Source organism: Colletotrichum fructicola (genome assembly GCF_000319635.2).
Source record: "Colletotrichum fructicola Nara gc5 chromosome Unknown KSG_Nara_v1_contig02, whole genome shotgun sequence".
Classification (NCBI taxonomy): domain Eukaryota; kingdom Fungi; phylum Ascomycota; class Sordariomycetes; order Glomerellales; family Glomerellaceae; genus Colletotrichum; species Colletotrichum fructicola.
The window spans coordinates 183,969-196,645 of record NW_027094052.1 but is presented as its reverse complement, the minus strand read 5'-3'; the positions used below and the strand labels follow the sequence as shown (position 1 = coordinate 196,645).

Sequence of the window (12,677 nt, the reverse complement as noted above, 5' to 3'; positions counted from 1 at the left end):
AGACTGACGTTTCGTGGGAGACGCGACCGGGACGCTGGACGCGACTAAAGTGGCAGGGACCAGGGCATGTGCCTGCAGCGGGAATTCAGCAGTGAGATACAAGGAAGGCAAGACCCACCCCCACTTGGAATATCTCCAAGCTCATATGAAAGGGAAGGAAGAGTGAATCTCGTGGTGCAGAGACTCCTTCTAATTCTAAAGGTGAATTATCAGTGTTACCAAAAGACTTTTGTAATACTTAATTGTTTGCTTATACTCAGTTATAGTATACCTAGGGGGTTACTGTCACTAGACGTATCGCTTCAATAACACTAACCTCAGAAGAAATTCAAAAGATGAAAGAAAAAACAATGGACTACGACCGGAGATATATAGGGCCACCTCAAGAACTCGAACCATCGACCTCTGCCGAAACCAGGCATACAATCCACCTCTAGGCCATCTTGCGACAGTCTGTTCGCCCATTGTTGGCAGTCTTGGGAAGTGAGGTGAGTTATCAAGGTAGCCGCTCCGCTACACACAGCACACAAACGCAGTGTCATGGATGGTCCGTATGATTTGTACAAGATATTCTACATCTACGCTCAAGACCTCTCAAGATCTCAGGCCGTACTACACAACCCCCCTCATCCCCTCACCAGATGCAGCCGCCCTGCCACATCACCGCTTCGCCTTCTGGGCCTTGGCCGCCTTCTTAGCAGCCTTCTGCTTCGCCTTGACGTTCTTAGCCCTGCTGGCAGCGTTCCTCTGCTCCTGAAGCCTCTTGCTCGCCGCAATGGTCCACTCGTCAATCTCCATGTCCGCAAACTTGGCCGCCGCCGCCCTCTGTCCGGTCATCATCTTCTCCTTGGCCCACCGCTTATGCCTGAACCGCGCCTTGCGGCTCATCCCGCCCGTCTTGAGCTTCACCAGCCGCCCGATGCGCCAGTTGTCCTCGCGGTACGAGTAGTCGTCGCGCAGCTTCAGCACGCGCGGCGGCTGCGTCGCCACGCCCTTGGTCGTGCGCGGCGCCGCGCGCACGACCTGCGTCGGGATGCCCGAGGCGGACACGGCGGGCGTCTCGACCGGCTTCGAGATCGGGTGCGCCGCCATGTTGAGCTTGCGCTTGCGCTCCGCGTGCGTCGGGTACGGCAGCACGTCGTCCTTGTTGAAGACGACGCCGATGTACTTGCGGTCCGGGTGCCGCGCCGGGTCGCGGTAGTACTTTACGTAGCCCGAGGCCATGGCGTGGATCGTGTGGTCGCGGCCCATGATGCAGTTCTCGCCGGGCCACCAGAGGGAGCCGCGCTGCTTGTAGATGATGTTGCCGGGGATGACATACTGGTCTGTGATGTGTGGGGAAAGGTTAGCAAAACCCAACCAAAAGGCTCAATTGCAGTCTCCCCCTCCTCCTCCTCCTCCTCCTCCTCCGAGAGACCGTGTATTGTGTGATCACATACCACCCGTCCGCTTCGCTCCCAGCTTCTTCGGTATCGTCCTCTTCGGCTGCAGCTTGTAGGCACCCTGCGACTTGACGGAGGCGTATCGGCGTCCCGCAACGAGGGCATTCGCGGCTGCCACGACGGAGGGCTGCTGGGTCGGGAGGACCGTCGGCCGGAGGAGACCGGCGGCAGCGGCCCTCAAGGGCTGCTGCATTTGGAGTAGACGCATGAGGTGTGCTTCGAGGACGGGCTGCCCATTCGTCGTCGGATGGATTGGCTGGCTCGGCGATCGCGAATTTCGACGGACCTTGGAGTTTGCTCAGGGAGATCGCCTGAGGATATTTTTCCGGCTGAGTCAGCGGGGTGCGATAACGATAAGGATGACCGTTGGTGGTGGTGGGTGTTCTTGGTGCATGTGTCTTTTGGACAGCTGGGCGCATTCAGATGCAGGAACAAAGACAACGAATGCACAAACAATCGCTCACCTAAAATCACTGCAAAACACGTTTACAATCGCCGAATTGCTTCTGAAACCAATTACCCACGATGCGCCTCCTCGCCTCCCTCCCCATCGTCTTGCTCTCCCTGATTAGCTCGACGCAGGCCCAGTTTGGCTTCTTTGAGCAAATGTTCGGCGGCCAGCAGCAGCAACAGCAGCCCCAGAACGTCCCCAGCGACCCATCGCAATACCAGCAACGATATGACGGATGTGAGTACTTGCCAGGAGGTTGGTTATCATAAGGATTGAAAAGCTGACGCCTTGCAGCCTACTGCGAACACTACCTCTGCCCTGACACCCTCGCCTGCGTCCACTTCCCGCACCACTGCCCCTGCCCCTGGCCCGCGAACCAAGACAAAGTCGAGCTCGCCGAGGGCAACCGCATCTGCGTTTCGAGGGGCGGCTTCGCTGCCGGCGAGGCGGCAAGGAAGGTCGAGCTTGCGCGTAAGGGCATGCTCTGAGAGATGATGATTGCTAGACTAGAGAGAATGATGGGAACACCAAGCATCGCAGGCGCAGGATACCAATGGACACGTCCCCACGGGGCGGCCAGCAGAATGTCACAATTATTATTTCACGAATGGGACAGGAGTTATTAGGCAATGGAGACTCTATTGAATATGCCATTTGCTGGCGGAAGCAAAAAGCCTACCTACTCGTGCTGATACGCTCCTGCCTGGTGGCGGTGTTGCAACCACCTGACCACCAGGACGGAGGGGCGCCTGCTGCAATACTGGTGAATCGCGACGATTACAGACACGAAGGCCCCGGAACGCCGCAAAAACCATTCGTGATAACCACCCAGAACTCCTTCGTGTGTCACCACGCCGTTGCCGGATGCTGATCTCCACCTCGACCCCAAAACAGGTAAACAATCCGTTAAAATGCTCGTAATACGTCTCCCGTGACATGTCTTCTCTCCTTGACGCGGGCGCAGCCAAACGGTGGACGAACCGCCGAGCCAGCCGGCCAAAACTCATTCGCGATGGTCGTTGATGGTGTTGGGGCTCAGGCCTGGCCGTTGGTGGCCTGACTGGGTCGTGGAAGAGCAGGCACAGGAGGCGGGTTGGCGGCGTCTTCGTCGTCCTCCTCTTCGGGTAGTTCCTCGGGGTGGCCCAACAAGTGGGCCACATCCTTCATTTCGTAGTGCTTCTTGCGCAACTGCTCGAAACGATGGTGCTTCTCCCTCTCCTCGGGGGAGAGACCAGCCAGGTCATCCTCGTCGCCGCCGTGAGAGGAGTCGGTTTCCTCGACGTGGACGGCCTTGAGGGCCTTTTCTTTTGACGACTCGCTCTCCGGGACCGCCTCTTCCGGCTCGCCAAGCGACATGACAGGGATATCATCTTCCACGCCAGGGCCAGCACGAGCCGTGCGAGGCTTGCGCTCAACGGTCGGGTCTTCCATCTCTTCGTCTTCGGAGGGGTCCTCGGTGGGGTCATAGTGCTTAGCGTAGGGGGTCTTGGGCTCATCGATCTTCATGGTCGAGGAGCGCTCCTGCTCGGTGAGGTACAGGTTCGCCTCGTCCCACTTGAGGCGCTGGGAAGACTCCAAGTCCTGCTCGTCGTCGCCGTGGGCGGAAGGTGTGTGGCTGGACTGGCGGCGGGAGCCCGAGGGGCGAGCGGCGGAAGATGAGCGACGGTGGCCGGCGTTGTACTGGGTGTTGACGATGGTGAGCTCCTTCTCGGTGAGAGGGTGCTCTTCGCTGGGCGAGGTGGGCGGAGATCTTTGGAATGAGTTCTTGAGGATTCCTGCAAACGATTTCAGTCAGTCTTGCAGCTCTATAGCGTATGGTGGGATTCGCGCCGGTCGGCAGAGAGGGAGAGCGAGGACTTACCCTTGGGTCGCTTCGCGTTGTGGCCCGGAGGGGAATGCGACGGGGGGCTGTGTTCGACGACGGCTGCCATTTTGAAGTAGTTCGCGGGTGGATGAACTAGGCCGGACGAGCTTAGGGTTGATGGTTTGGTGTTGTTGCTAGAGGGAAGAAGTTGCGGACGTGATGCGAACCTCGTGAGGTGTGGTGGTGTAGGTTGTGTTGTGGCTTTGGTTTACCAGCAGGGAAGTTGTGTAGTCACAGATGTGGGCAGGCAGTAGGTAAAAAATAGCGGGGTTCCGTAAATCTGGTGACGAAGGTGGTCGGTCGGTTTGCCGGGGGGGTCTTGAGGAGTTGAAGGCGACGGACAGGACTCAGGACGGAGAATGGGGTGGTGCAGGCGAGGCCGGGGTGGTTCGTGACCTGCAGAGGGCGTTATGGGTACCTGTACCAGTACCAGTACCAGTACCAGTACCAGTACCTGTGGAGGGATGGTGCGGGTGTGGTGCGGTTCGCTCAGTGGTGCGCTCAGCGTGGTGCAGCAGGGTGGGTGCGCCGGACCAGGGGTTGACACTGGCACTGCTAGAGACGGATGCCTCACAGAGAGACCTGAGAAAGATAGATGGAGGCTCGTGATGTTTGTGAAACAAGAGGGGAAATGCGATGGTGGATGATGGTGAGAGAGGGCGAGGGCGAGGGCGAGGGCGAGAAGACAGAGGAGGAATGTGACGAGGTTGTCGGGGCGAAGGGCGGGTGTCGGAAGAGGGGGATGGGTGATTCAGAGTTGGAGAATGCGGCACGAATAGAAAAGGAGACGAAAGACGGTGAGGTGTGATGGAGGTCACTGGTGCCCCAGAGGTGGTGATGAGGGTGGCAGGTGAGGCTTTTGGGGTATTGCTGCTGCTGGAGATGTCTTATACAATCACACTCTCGAATAAGAAGAGAACAAGATGCACGAAGCAGGTGCCGGGTGCAGGTGTAGTTAACAAGACACGTGAGGGAAGGGATGCTCTCAAATAAGTCCGTTACAGATGCCTCTCATCGACAAGTCGTCTTCTTCCTGCTTTTTTTCAACCTCATCCAACAAGATGGCTCCCTGCTTCGCGATGGAGGGTGAGGGTGTGGAGATGGAGGCTGGGGATGCCTCTCTCTGCTGGAGCGGCTTCACTGCAAAAGTCACGGTTGGAGCGTCCTAAGAACTTGACGTCGGGTGTCACTGCAGCATTAGCCTCTGCTTAGGTACTGTAGCTTACCTACCTACCTAGCTTTATTAGGTACCTACCTCCCTAGCTTATGTTAAGGTACCGTGCCTCGCCCAAGATAAACTGAGGCGAGCAAGGCGCAGCAGGATGGAACTGACGGGAGGGCATCTTGGTGCCTGTTTCGACTACATTGGCCGCCAGCACCGTGAGTGCCCATGGCGGGGTTGGGCTTGCCTCAGGCTGCTTGGGCTGCCACTGCCAGCGCCCGTTGGCCGCCAGACTCTCGGACACGGCGACTGGTGGAACCTGCTGGACGAAAGGGAGCCCGGCCCGGCAAAAGTACCCGCTACTTGCTTCTTGTTACCAGTTCGCTGCCCGGATTGGACGAGGCCGGCAGGTGTGGACCCTGGAACATGCAGGACCTCCCTTCAGAGTCCAACGTCCAGGGCAGGACCTCAGCCGTTGGCCGTTCCTTCTTTTACTGTCGCTACCTACCTATTGCATGGTGACTGAGACCACTGCATCGCGATCGCCCGCATTGCCGCACTGCATCAGAAAAGCGCACCTCTAACTGACTCTGCCGTCTGCTGGAAACGAGGCGATGAGCGCTTTTTTTTGGTCGCTGCTGCCTCGTCCACCGCGCAATGCTGTGTGTGTGATTGCACCGCCCGAAAATTGTCCTATTTCCAGATCTGCATCCTGCTGCGTTCGACAAGGCAAGCAAGCTGTAATTCACCTCAAGTGCGCCACTGGCTCGCTCCTCTTCCGACTCTTTCCCTCGCCTCCGGAATCCCATCCGCACCAGGCCCGAACCAGCTTGAAGTGACCATTTTACCTACGCTTCAGCCGCGGCATTTCGAGCCGGCCCGCTCCCATTGACTGAGCTGCATCGTCAAAGTCGCTTCCTGAGTGCTGCCGCCTCCAACCTCACATTATCCGTCTTACTCCTCCCTCCCTCGCTACCCCCATCGTGACGACGTCATTCGACATGCATCACCCCTCTCACATCACCACCACCACCCACAAACCATACAACGCTGAGCTCAGACTCAGTCCCTTCCTCACCTTGGATTCCCCTCAATCGCATCCAGCAAACCGCGCCTGTCATCCCAAAAACATGACCTCATGCAGACACTCAAATTCAACTAGACTCTTCCCCAGACTTCATGCACTCCAGCTAAACCTAGCCCGGAAGCCCTATCCATTCTCTCTCTGTAGGGGCCTTCCTCCCAGCTAATGAAGTTAATCGATCCATTCGCCCTTCATCACTCCGTCATCGACGGACGGCTCCCGGCGCCGGCACGCAACCATCTTCGTCGTCGCCAGTCCAAAATCCGGGGTGCATCCAAGTCAGCAAGTCAACACTTGGTTGTTCTTCTTTTAATTCTGTCGCCAAAACAGTTGCCGATCCGTCCCCGCTCCGCGCTCGGCCAGTCAACTTCTGCTGCGTGCGCGCTGCCGTGGTCCCGGTGGTCAGACATTGCCTTTCTCGCTGCCACTCTCCTTCCGCCTTCGGTGTCCGTCCAATCTGTCCGACGTCTCGGAACCCCGTTGCTATGTCGCTTTGACCCTCCAACTATCATCACATGATTTCCCAAACGGCCCGCTCTCTACCGTTGTTTCTTCTTCCTCATCCGGCCGCTCATCCGCCGTGTGTTTAATCCCCGTGGGAGACCCCGTTGAACCGCCCGTCTGGGTTCCACTAGAATCCCGGATGGAATCTCCATGAAACATTCCCTGAGTTGGGAATAAACAAACATCCTGATGCGGGTCGCAAACAAACCTGTTCTAGAATGCTCAAATCGCGGTCCACTCAGCAGTGAATTTATCTGCGGCCAATACCCGTCCCTCCCATGTCCATGTTATAATATCTGTTTTTGTTTTCGTCAGTCACATTTGTGTTGTCACTTTCCTGGAACACTAGAACAGCACATATCAAGAAGATCCAACCCCTCTGCCTTGAGCCCGCAGTACCTTTGGAAACCCTTGATGGCTGGCATCTCTTGGGAATTTGGAAAAGGCTGGACCTTTAAAATGAAGCTGATAACTCCAGCTTCCGGTATTCCTTCTAGAAGGTGTTCATGCGGCTGAATACGACGACGCACAGCCTCGAAGCATCATCCATCCTCCGAGGCTATGAATGCGGGCTTATCCGTGAATCCTTCCGTTCATCAGTGATACACACTGCTGCGGTCTCTCCAGTGGCACATGTCGCACGAGCCAATTCGGGTTACTCCACCCCGTTCTTGCATGCAAAGGCCACACAAAAACTTCAGATGGCTGTTGACCAGGGCATGTAATATCATCAGCTTACGTGAAGGTGTCTGACTTGATGCAGCACTGCAGTTGTTTGCGTCCTTTGTGGAAATGAGGTCGAGGTTACTTGTGTATACGTCTTTGGCCAAATTTGATGAGGTTTCTTCCCGAGGAATACTTCCGGTCGATTGGACGTCAAGCTTCGTTTTCTTTTGAAGCATGTATGATGTAGCTGAGTTGAGGCTCATGCTATGCTCGCGTACTTACATTGTAAGCTGCCACTGCTGAAAACGGCAACCGATCAAATACCACCCTGGCTGTGGACATTGTTCGCTGACAGGTTTGAGGCATGATTCTCTAATCTGCCTGAGTATTTGCATATAACTGCAGCATCTGCCAAGTACTTTTGCAAACAACATGCATACCAAAACGTGCATGTTCCTTCAAGCCAAACCGGTGGCATTGGAAATCGTATGCTCACCAGATCTCGCCTGGCCCGAAATGGGCCGAACTTCTCGAATGGGTTATATGATGATGAGAACGCCTATTTTTTCTGTGCTAGAGCGGCTACTTTTCCTATGGCTATACTCTAATCACTTTGCCACCATCGTCATCGTCGTCGCTTCTATTGTTGTCGTTGTTTTCATTTAGTCGTCCTTGTCGTCGTCCTTGTCGTCGTCCTTGTCGTCGTCCTTGTCGTCGTCCTTGTCGTCGTCCTTGCCGTCGTCCTTGCCGTCGTCCTCGTCGTCGTCCTCATCCTTTTCGGGAAATGATGACCATTGTGATGACATAACTGCTCGATTTCAAGTATGGTCTCAAGCAGGGTCGAAGAGCTGAACGATTGGTTGCCCGAAACGCAGACGCCTTTGTGGTTTATCTGGTCAAAAATGCACGTATGTACTTCGCTTAGAGACGGTGATATGTCGTTATCAAGAAATACTCTCACCATAGAGACCAAAAAAGTGTTGAATATCATCCCGTGATTCGTGGCGGTTGGTAGTCCATTCTTTTGATATCAACATGACATTTCGTATCTGCCATGTGCTTCTTTGATGGACAGTAGAGTTATACCCCTACTTTCTGTACCACATCCTGGTGATTTTCGTTCTCCTCATCTTAGCCTGAAGCATGAAGACGCCATACATCAACGCTTCGGGCGTCGGCGGACAGCCCGGAACGAAAATGTCCACGGGGATGATGCGGTCAACCCCTCTGACCACCGAATAACTGTAATGATAGTACCCGCCACCGTTGGCGCAACTGCCCATACTGATAACCCATCTCGGCTCCGGCATTTGGTCGTAGCATTGCCGGACGGCAGGGGCCATTTTGTTGGTGACAGTGCCGGCCACGATCATCACATCAGCTTGTCTGGGAGACGCGCGAAAGATGATACCCAATCGATCTTGATCATATCTCGGCATCGAAACATGCATCATTTCGACGCCGCAGCACGCGAGACCGAAGGTCAGGGGCCAAAAGGAGCCTTGCCTGGCCCAGTTGACAATCGCATCGAGCGTCGTTCTGCCCCCCTCACATCAGTTCATGGACAATAGAAGATAGAAAGAAGAATCGTTAAGGAGATGCTTACAAGGCGTATTCAACGGCATTTGAAGGTTCTTTTCTTGCCAATGCCTTTGATTTGGGTGGAATCTTGAACGGCGGTGCCCCTTTCGTTTTGGCGTCGGTGTGGTTTCGTCGATAGCGTTCTGTCTGCGCTGATGTCTGCGGAAGCAACGGAATGCCCGGACTGATTTGAGTACCAGCTTTTGCTAGAATATTTCGCGTCGCATGGCGGGAAATCGCTGTTTGTCACTTTAGAATTGCTCACTCTTGTCAAGGCTCTTATCGGGCAACTCGTTCGAACCTACCTTTTTGCAAATTTACACCATACATCGTGGGAAAGAACAGGAGAAATTGGATCTCATGCAATGAAATTGATAGGACTTGTCAATAGCACACTCATGCGAAACATCGATTGATCAAGTGAAGACGAAGTAAACACAAGCACTGGCATCCAATAATCAGATTGACGCCGCAAAAGCATCAATGTTCAACAGAAGAACCCGTTAAAAATCTAGAGAAAGACCGAAATAGGGAGAATATCTCTCTCGGAATATTCAAGGACCTCATCCGCACTCCTAATGTCCCCGATGGCCGTTCATGCCCCCATGATCTCAACTTACACGGCATGCCCAGACATCCGAATCAGGCTTAGCCCAGCCACCCGTCAGGAGTGGATCGCGCTGGATTTAAGGTGAAAACCCACCGGCGTCGCAGCCAACGACCCCGGCAGTGGGATTTGTCCGGGCCCAGGTCCAGGGTTTCACTCCGTCAAGGACAATTGCAGTCCGCCCAGTCCGCGAGATTCCGACTAGCTCGGATAAAACCCACCTCCTTTCACCATCCCCGTTGACGATTCCTTCACGCCCTTTCCGTCCAAACCCACCAACAAGCACCGGGTGATCTGTCTCGGTTCTATGCCCGATTTCGATTGATCTCCCAGTCTATCAGCGTTGGGCCTCGGGAGCCTGCTGCGACCCGAGATGCCGGAGTCTGTCGTTGGCACCGGCGGCCGCGGGTACACCTGCGCGACCTGCGGTAAGCAGTATCAGCGGAGCGCTCATTTGCGACGGCACGAATCCACACGTAAGTCTTGCGATCTTTGATCTCTTCCGTCGGCTTGTTCCGGGCGTGACGGGTAATATCTCTGTCTCAATTGGGGGACTTTTGTTCTCGAGACCATGAAGCCATTCGCGAGCCCCCCTGGACGGGACCTTTTTTTTTTTTTGCTATCCTGATGTGGTTTGGCTGCCTTCATAATTTTGTGGAGATCATTCATCCCTTGTAGTTTAGGTTCAGTCATCGACTTGCCAGCTGAAGTCGAGTGTGAACCGTTCATCTCATCTGCCATCATCTTCACATGCTATCTCGGTGTTCTTGACGCTCACACCTCTCTAGATATCGAAGGCGCAAGCTATAAGTGCCTTTACTGCGAAAAGTCGTTTGCTAGACGGTATGTTTGGCCCTCTTCTTTTAGAACCATTTTTCTAAACCAGCACAGCGACGTCTGCCGCAAGCATACTATTCACTGCCCGAACAAAAAAGACCATGAAGCCATTCCCATTCTCAAGCGCGGCCAAAAGCCCCGGGCGTGCGATGCTTGCTTCCACAGCAAACAATCATGCGACACATCCGATCCATGCGAGCGCTGCGTCTCTCGCAAGCTAGCATGTACCTACCACAGGCTCGAAGACGCGCCGTCCGTTGCGACGGATTCCTCGGCTTCGTCAACAGCCGTCGGTACTCCCACCAACAACAACGACAAGGACCGCACAAAGATCACAGTCGCCTTCCTCCTCGGCCTCACAAACCCAAACTCGGAAAACATTCTCGAATTCCTCGCTAGTGAAGCAGCCGCCAGGACTGAAGGCGACGGGCTTGATTCGAGTATGAGACCGGTGGTGCCTGCCCCGTTCCCTCCGAGCTTGTCTATCGACCAGGACTTTGCCGCCTTCCTACCGTACCCTTTCGCAACTGGTTTCGTCCCCGAGTCAATTGACTACCTTTATGCCATGTCCGGGCTCGCGGAAACGTCCGGACTGACAGCGTCGCTAATACATACACCAACTTCATCGTACGACCCGGCAATATTCGAGTCGCGGGCAGCCATGATCGTCTCTGAACTTGAAGAGCTCCACCATGCATTGAAGATCTGCGACCCGTGGTATGACGGAGCCTTTGACCGCGTTGCTGCGACTTCCGTCTTCTCGGCGGAGAATCTCTGCATGTTTGCTGCCACGTACTTCCGCGTAAGCCATATCGACTTTCCCATCCTGCACCGGCCAGACTTTGGCACGGACCGGACGACGAAAGAGCTCCTAATCGCTGTTGCTGTCTCTGGCGCCTTGAGATCACCGCCCAGCGATGACGCTCTAGCTGCACGGGCCTACCTGAGTCTCATTGAGGAGTACATCTTCAGAAGGCTCCATAGGATGATCCCGAACGGCGTGACGCCTGAGTGGACCCCTGAGCTGGAGGCGAGCCTTCAAGCAGCGGTCATGATTCATAGTGTGCAATTCTTCCGAAACGATATGGCAACGCGGCGAAAGAACCGTACGCAAAGGCTTCCGGTGTTGGTCCAGGCCGTGCGTTGTCTTGGGCTGGCTCAGACGAGGCATGCGCCGCTGTTTCAGTACGATGAATTTGTGCGGAACGAGTCTCGCATTAGGTAGGTCATGCTCTCTCCGACATCGTGGTTGATCTAACGATTGCAGGCTGGCAACTTGGATGGCTTTGGCAGACTGGCAACAAACCGGCATGTTCAACGTGCCGTCCATGATCTCCACCTCAGAGATAACGTGCGATCTCCCCTGTCCGCTGGAACTATGGGATGCCAGCAATGCAGAGGAGTATTATGAAATTGCCAATACCAAGGGGTTCAATCCTGCGAGGAGGATAGTATCACTTAAGCACTGCATGGATGCGTTGATGAGCGACACTTGGAACGGTATGGGGAGCTTCCCCTTTCAAGACATTAATGCGACGGACCTACAAATTCTCATATTTGGTATGTTAGCCCGGCCGTATGTGGTAATTTGAAGCTGACAATTCGCAGGTATCAATGGTATGGTGCTCACTGCAAACTTGATGGGCGTCCTGGGCCCCAGCACTCGGAATCTCTCTCGCGCCATCTCACGTTGGGAGGCAATGTGGGAGACCATACAAAGCCGCATGGATCCCACTGTATTCGAAAAGAGTGGAATGGTCAGATACAACACTGAGCTCTGCTGGGCAGCGAAGCAGATCATCAAAGTCGCCATCTCTGGGGATCGGAGTTCGGCGTACATGCAAAAAGTTGGCCACGAGTCTCTCGTGGAATTGCATGAGTTTGTGCGTCAGTATAGGGACATATAAGGGCGTTTGAGCGGTTTGCGAAGCAAAATTGTTGCATAGGTTGCCGGTTGCTTGCACTTCGGCATCGTGTATTTTTCGGTATTTGGCGGCATCACGGGATGGGAGCGTGGGATATGTTCGTCGGCTTCATGATCATGGAAGGTTCGCCACCCAACTCACTTGATACTCTGACAAATGAATAAAAGCAGAATCTCTCGCCCAAGCCTGTTCATCAGGACTGTCAGCTAGGTGTGCATGTCATCGCTGATTCTCGGCACGGCAAAGCCAAAGTTCGGCACCGAACTAGTGGGCCTTAGTCAGTTCAGCCGAGGCCGACCCCGAAATTTCTTCCCGCTCACAAACGCACCACGTTCTCGGCACCGAGGTCAAGAAGCAAACCGGCTTTTCTTCTAATCTTGTAGCAGGTCTTGCCTTTCTCTTTTCTTGCCCAAATCGAATCGCCGAAAGTCGACATGCCTATGGTCACGCCCAGTTCGCCGAATACTCGCCGAAGAAATGGACGGCCGCACGCCTGCGGCCCATGTCATCGGCGCAAGGTTGCCTGCGACCGCGCTCGCCCGGTCTGCAGAAGC

General features: G+C 54.8%; 5 protein-coding genes across 5 annotated transcripts; 2 read left to right on the top strand and 3 right to left on the bottom strand.

Moving 5' to 3' along the window:
• Positions 1–660: 660 nt before the first annotated feature.
• Positions 661–1,635, bottom strand: CGGC5_v002718 (mitochondrial 54S ribosomal protein bL27m; the record flags this gene model as incomplete). Its single annotated transcript, XM_032031585.2, has 2 exons — positions 661–1,325; positions 1,440–1,635. 2 exons carry the CDS (start codon positions 1,633–1,635, stop codon positions 661–663), a joined length of 861 nt encoding a protein of 286 aa, XP_031889005.2.
• A 332-nt stretch (positions 1,636–1,967) lies between these two features.
• LCL2 (Long chronological lifespan protein 2) lies at positions 1,968–2,381 on the top strand (the record flags this gene model as incomplete). The annotated part of the gene is made up of 2 exons (XM_032031584.1): positions 1,968–2,130; positions 2,188–2,381. 2 exons carry the CDS (start codon positions 1,968–1,970, stop codon positions 2,379–2,381), a joined length of 357 nt encoding a protein of 118 aa, XP_031888865.1.
• Positions 2,382–2,928: 547 nt separating this feature from the next.
• Positions 2,929–3,824, bottom strand: GLC8 (the record flags this gene model as incomplete). The annotated part of the gene is made up of 2 exons (XM_032031583.1): positions 2,929–3,668; positions 3,755–3,824. 2 exons carry the CDS (start codon positions 3,822–3,824, stop codon positions 2,929–2,931), a joined length of 810 nt encoding a protein of 269 aa, XP_031888674.1.
• Positions 3,825–7,835: 4,011 nt separating this feature from the next.
• Positions 7,836–8,210, bottom strand: CGGC5_v002715 (uncharacterized protein; the record flags this gene model as incomplete). The annotated part of the gene is made up of 2 exons (XM_032031581.2): positions 7,836–7,981; positions 8,135–8,210. 2 exons carry the CDS (start codon positions 8,208–8,210, stop codon positions 7,836–7,838), a joined length of 222 nt encoding a protein of 73 aa, XP_031888675.2.
• A 1,524-nt stretch (positions 8,211–9,734) lies between these two features.
• ZNF876P (putative zinc finger protein 876) lies at positions 9,735–12,105 on the top strand (the record flags this gene model as incomplete). Its single annotated transcript, XM_032031579.1, has 5 exons — positions 9,735–9,837; positions 10,150–10,204; positions 10,253–11,419; positions 11,466–11,758; positions 11,807–12,105. 5 exons carry the CDS (start codon positions 9,735–9,737, stop codon positions 12,103–12,105), a joined length of 1,917 nt encoding a protein of 638 aa, XP_031888745.1.
• Positions 12,106–12,677: the final 572 nt, after the last annotated feature.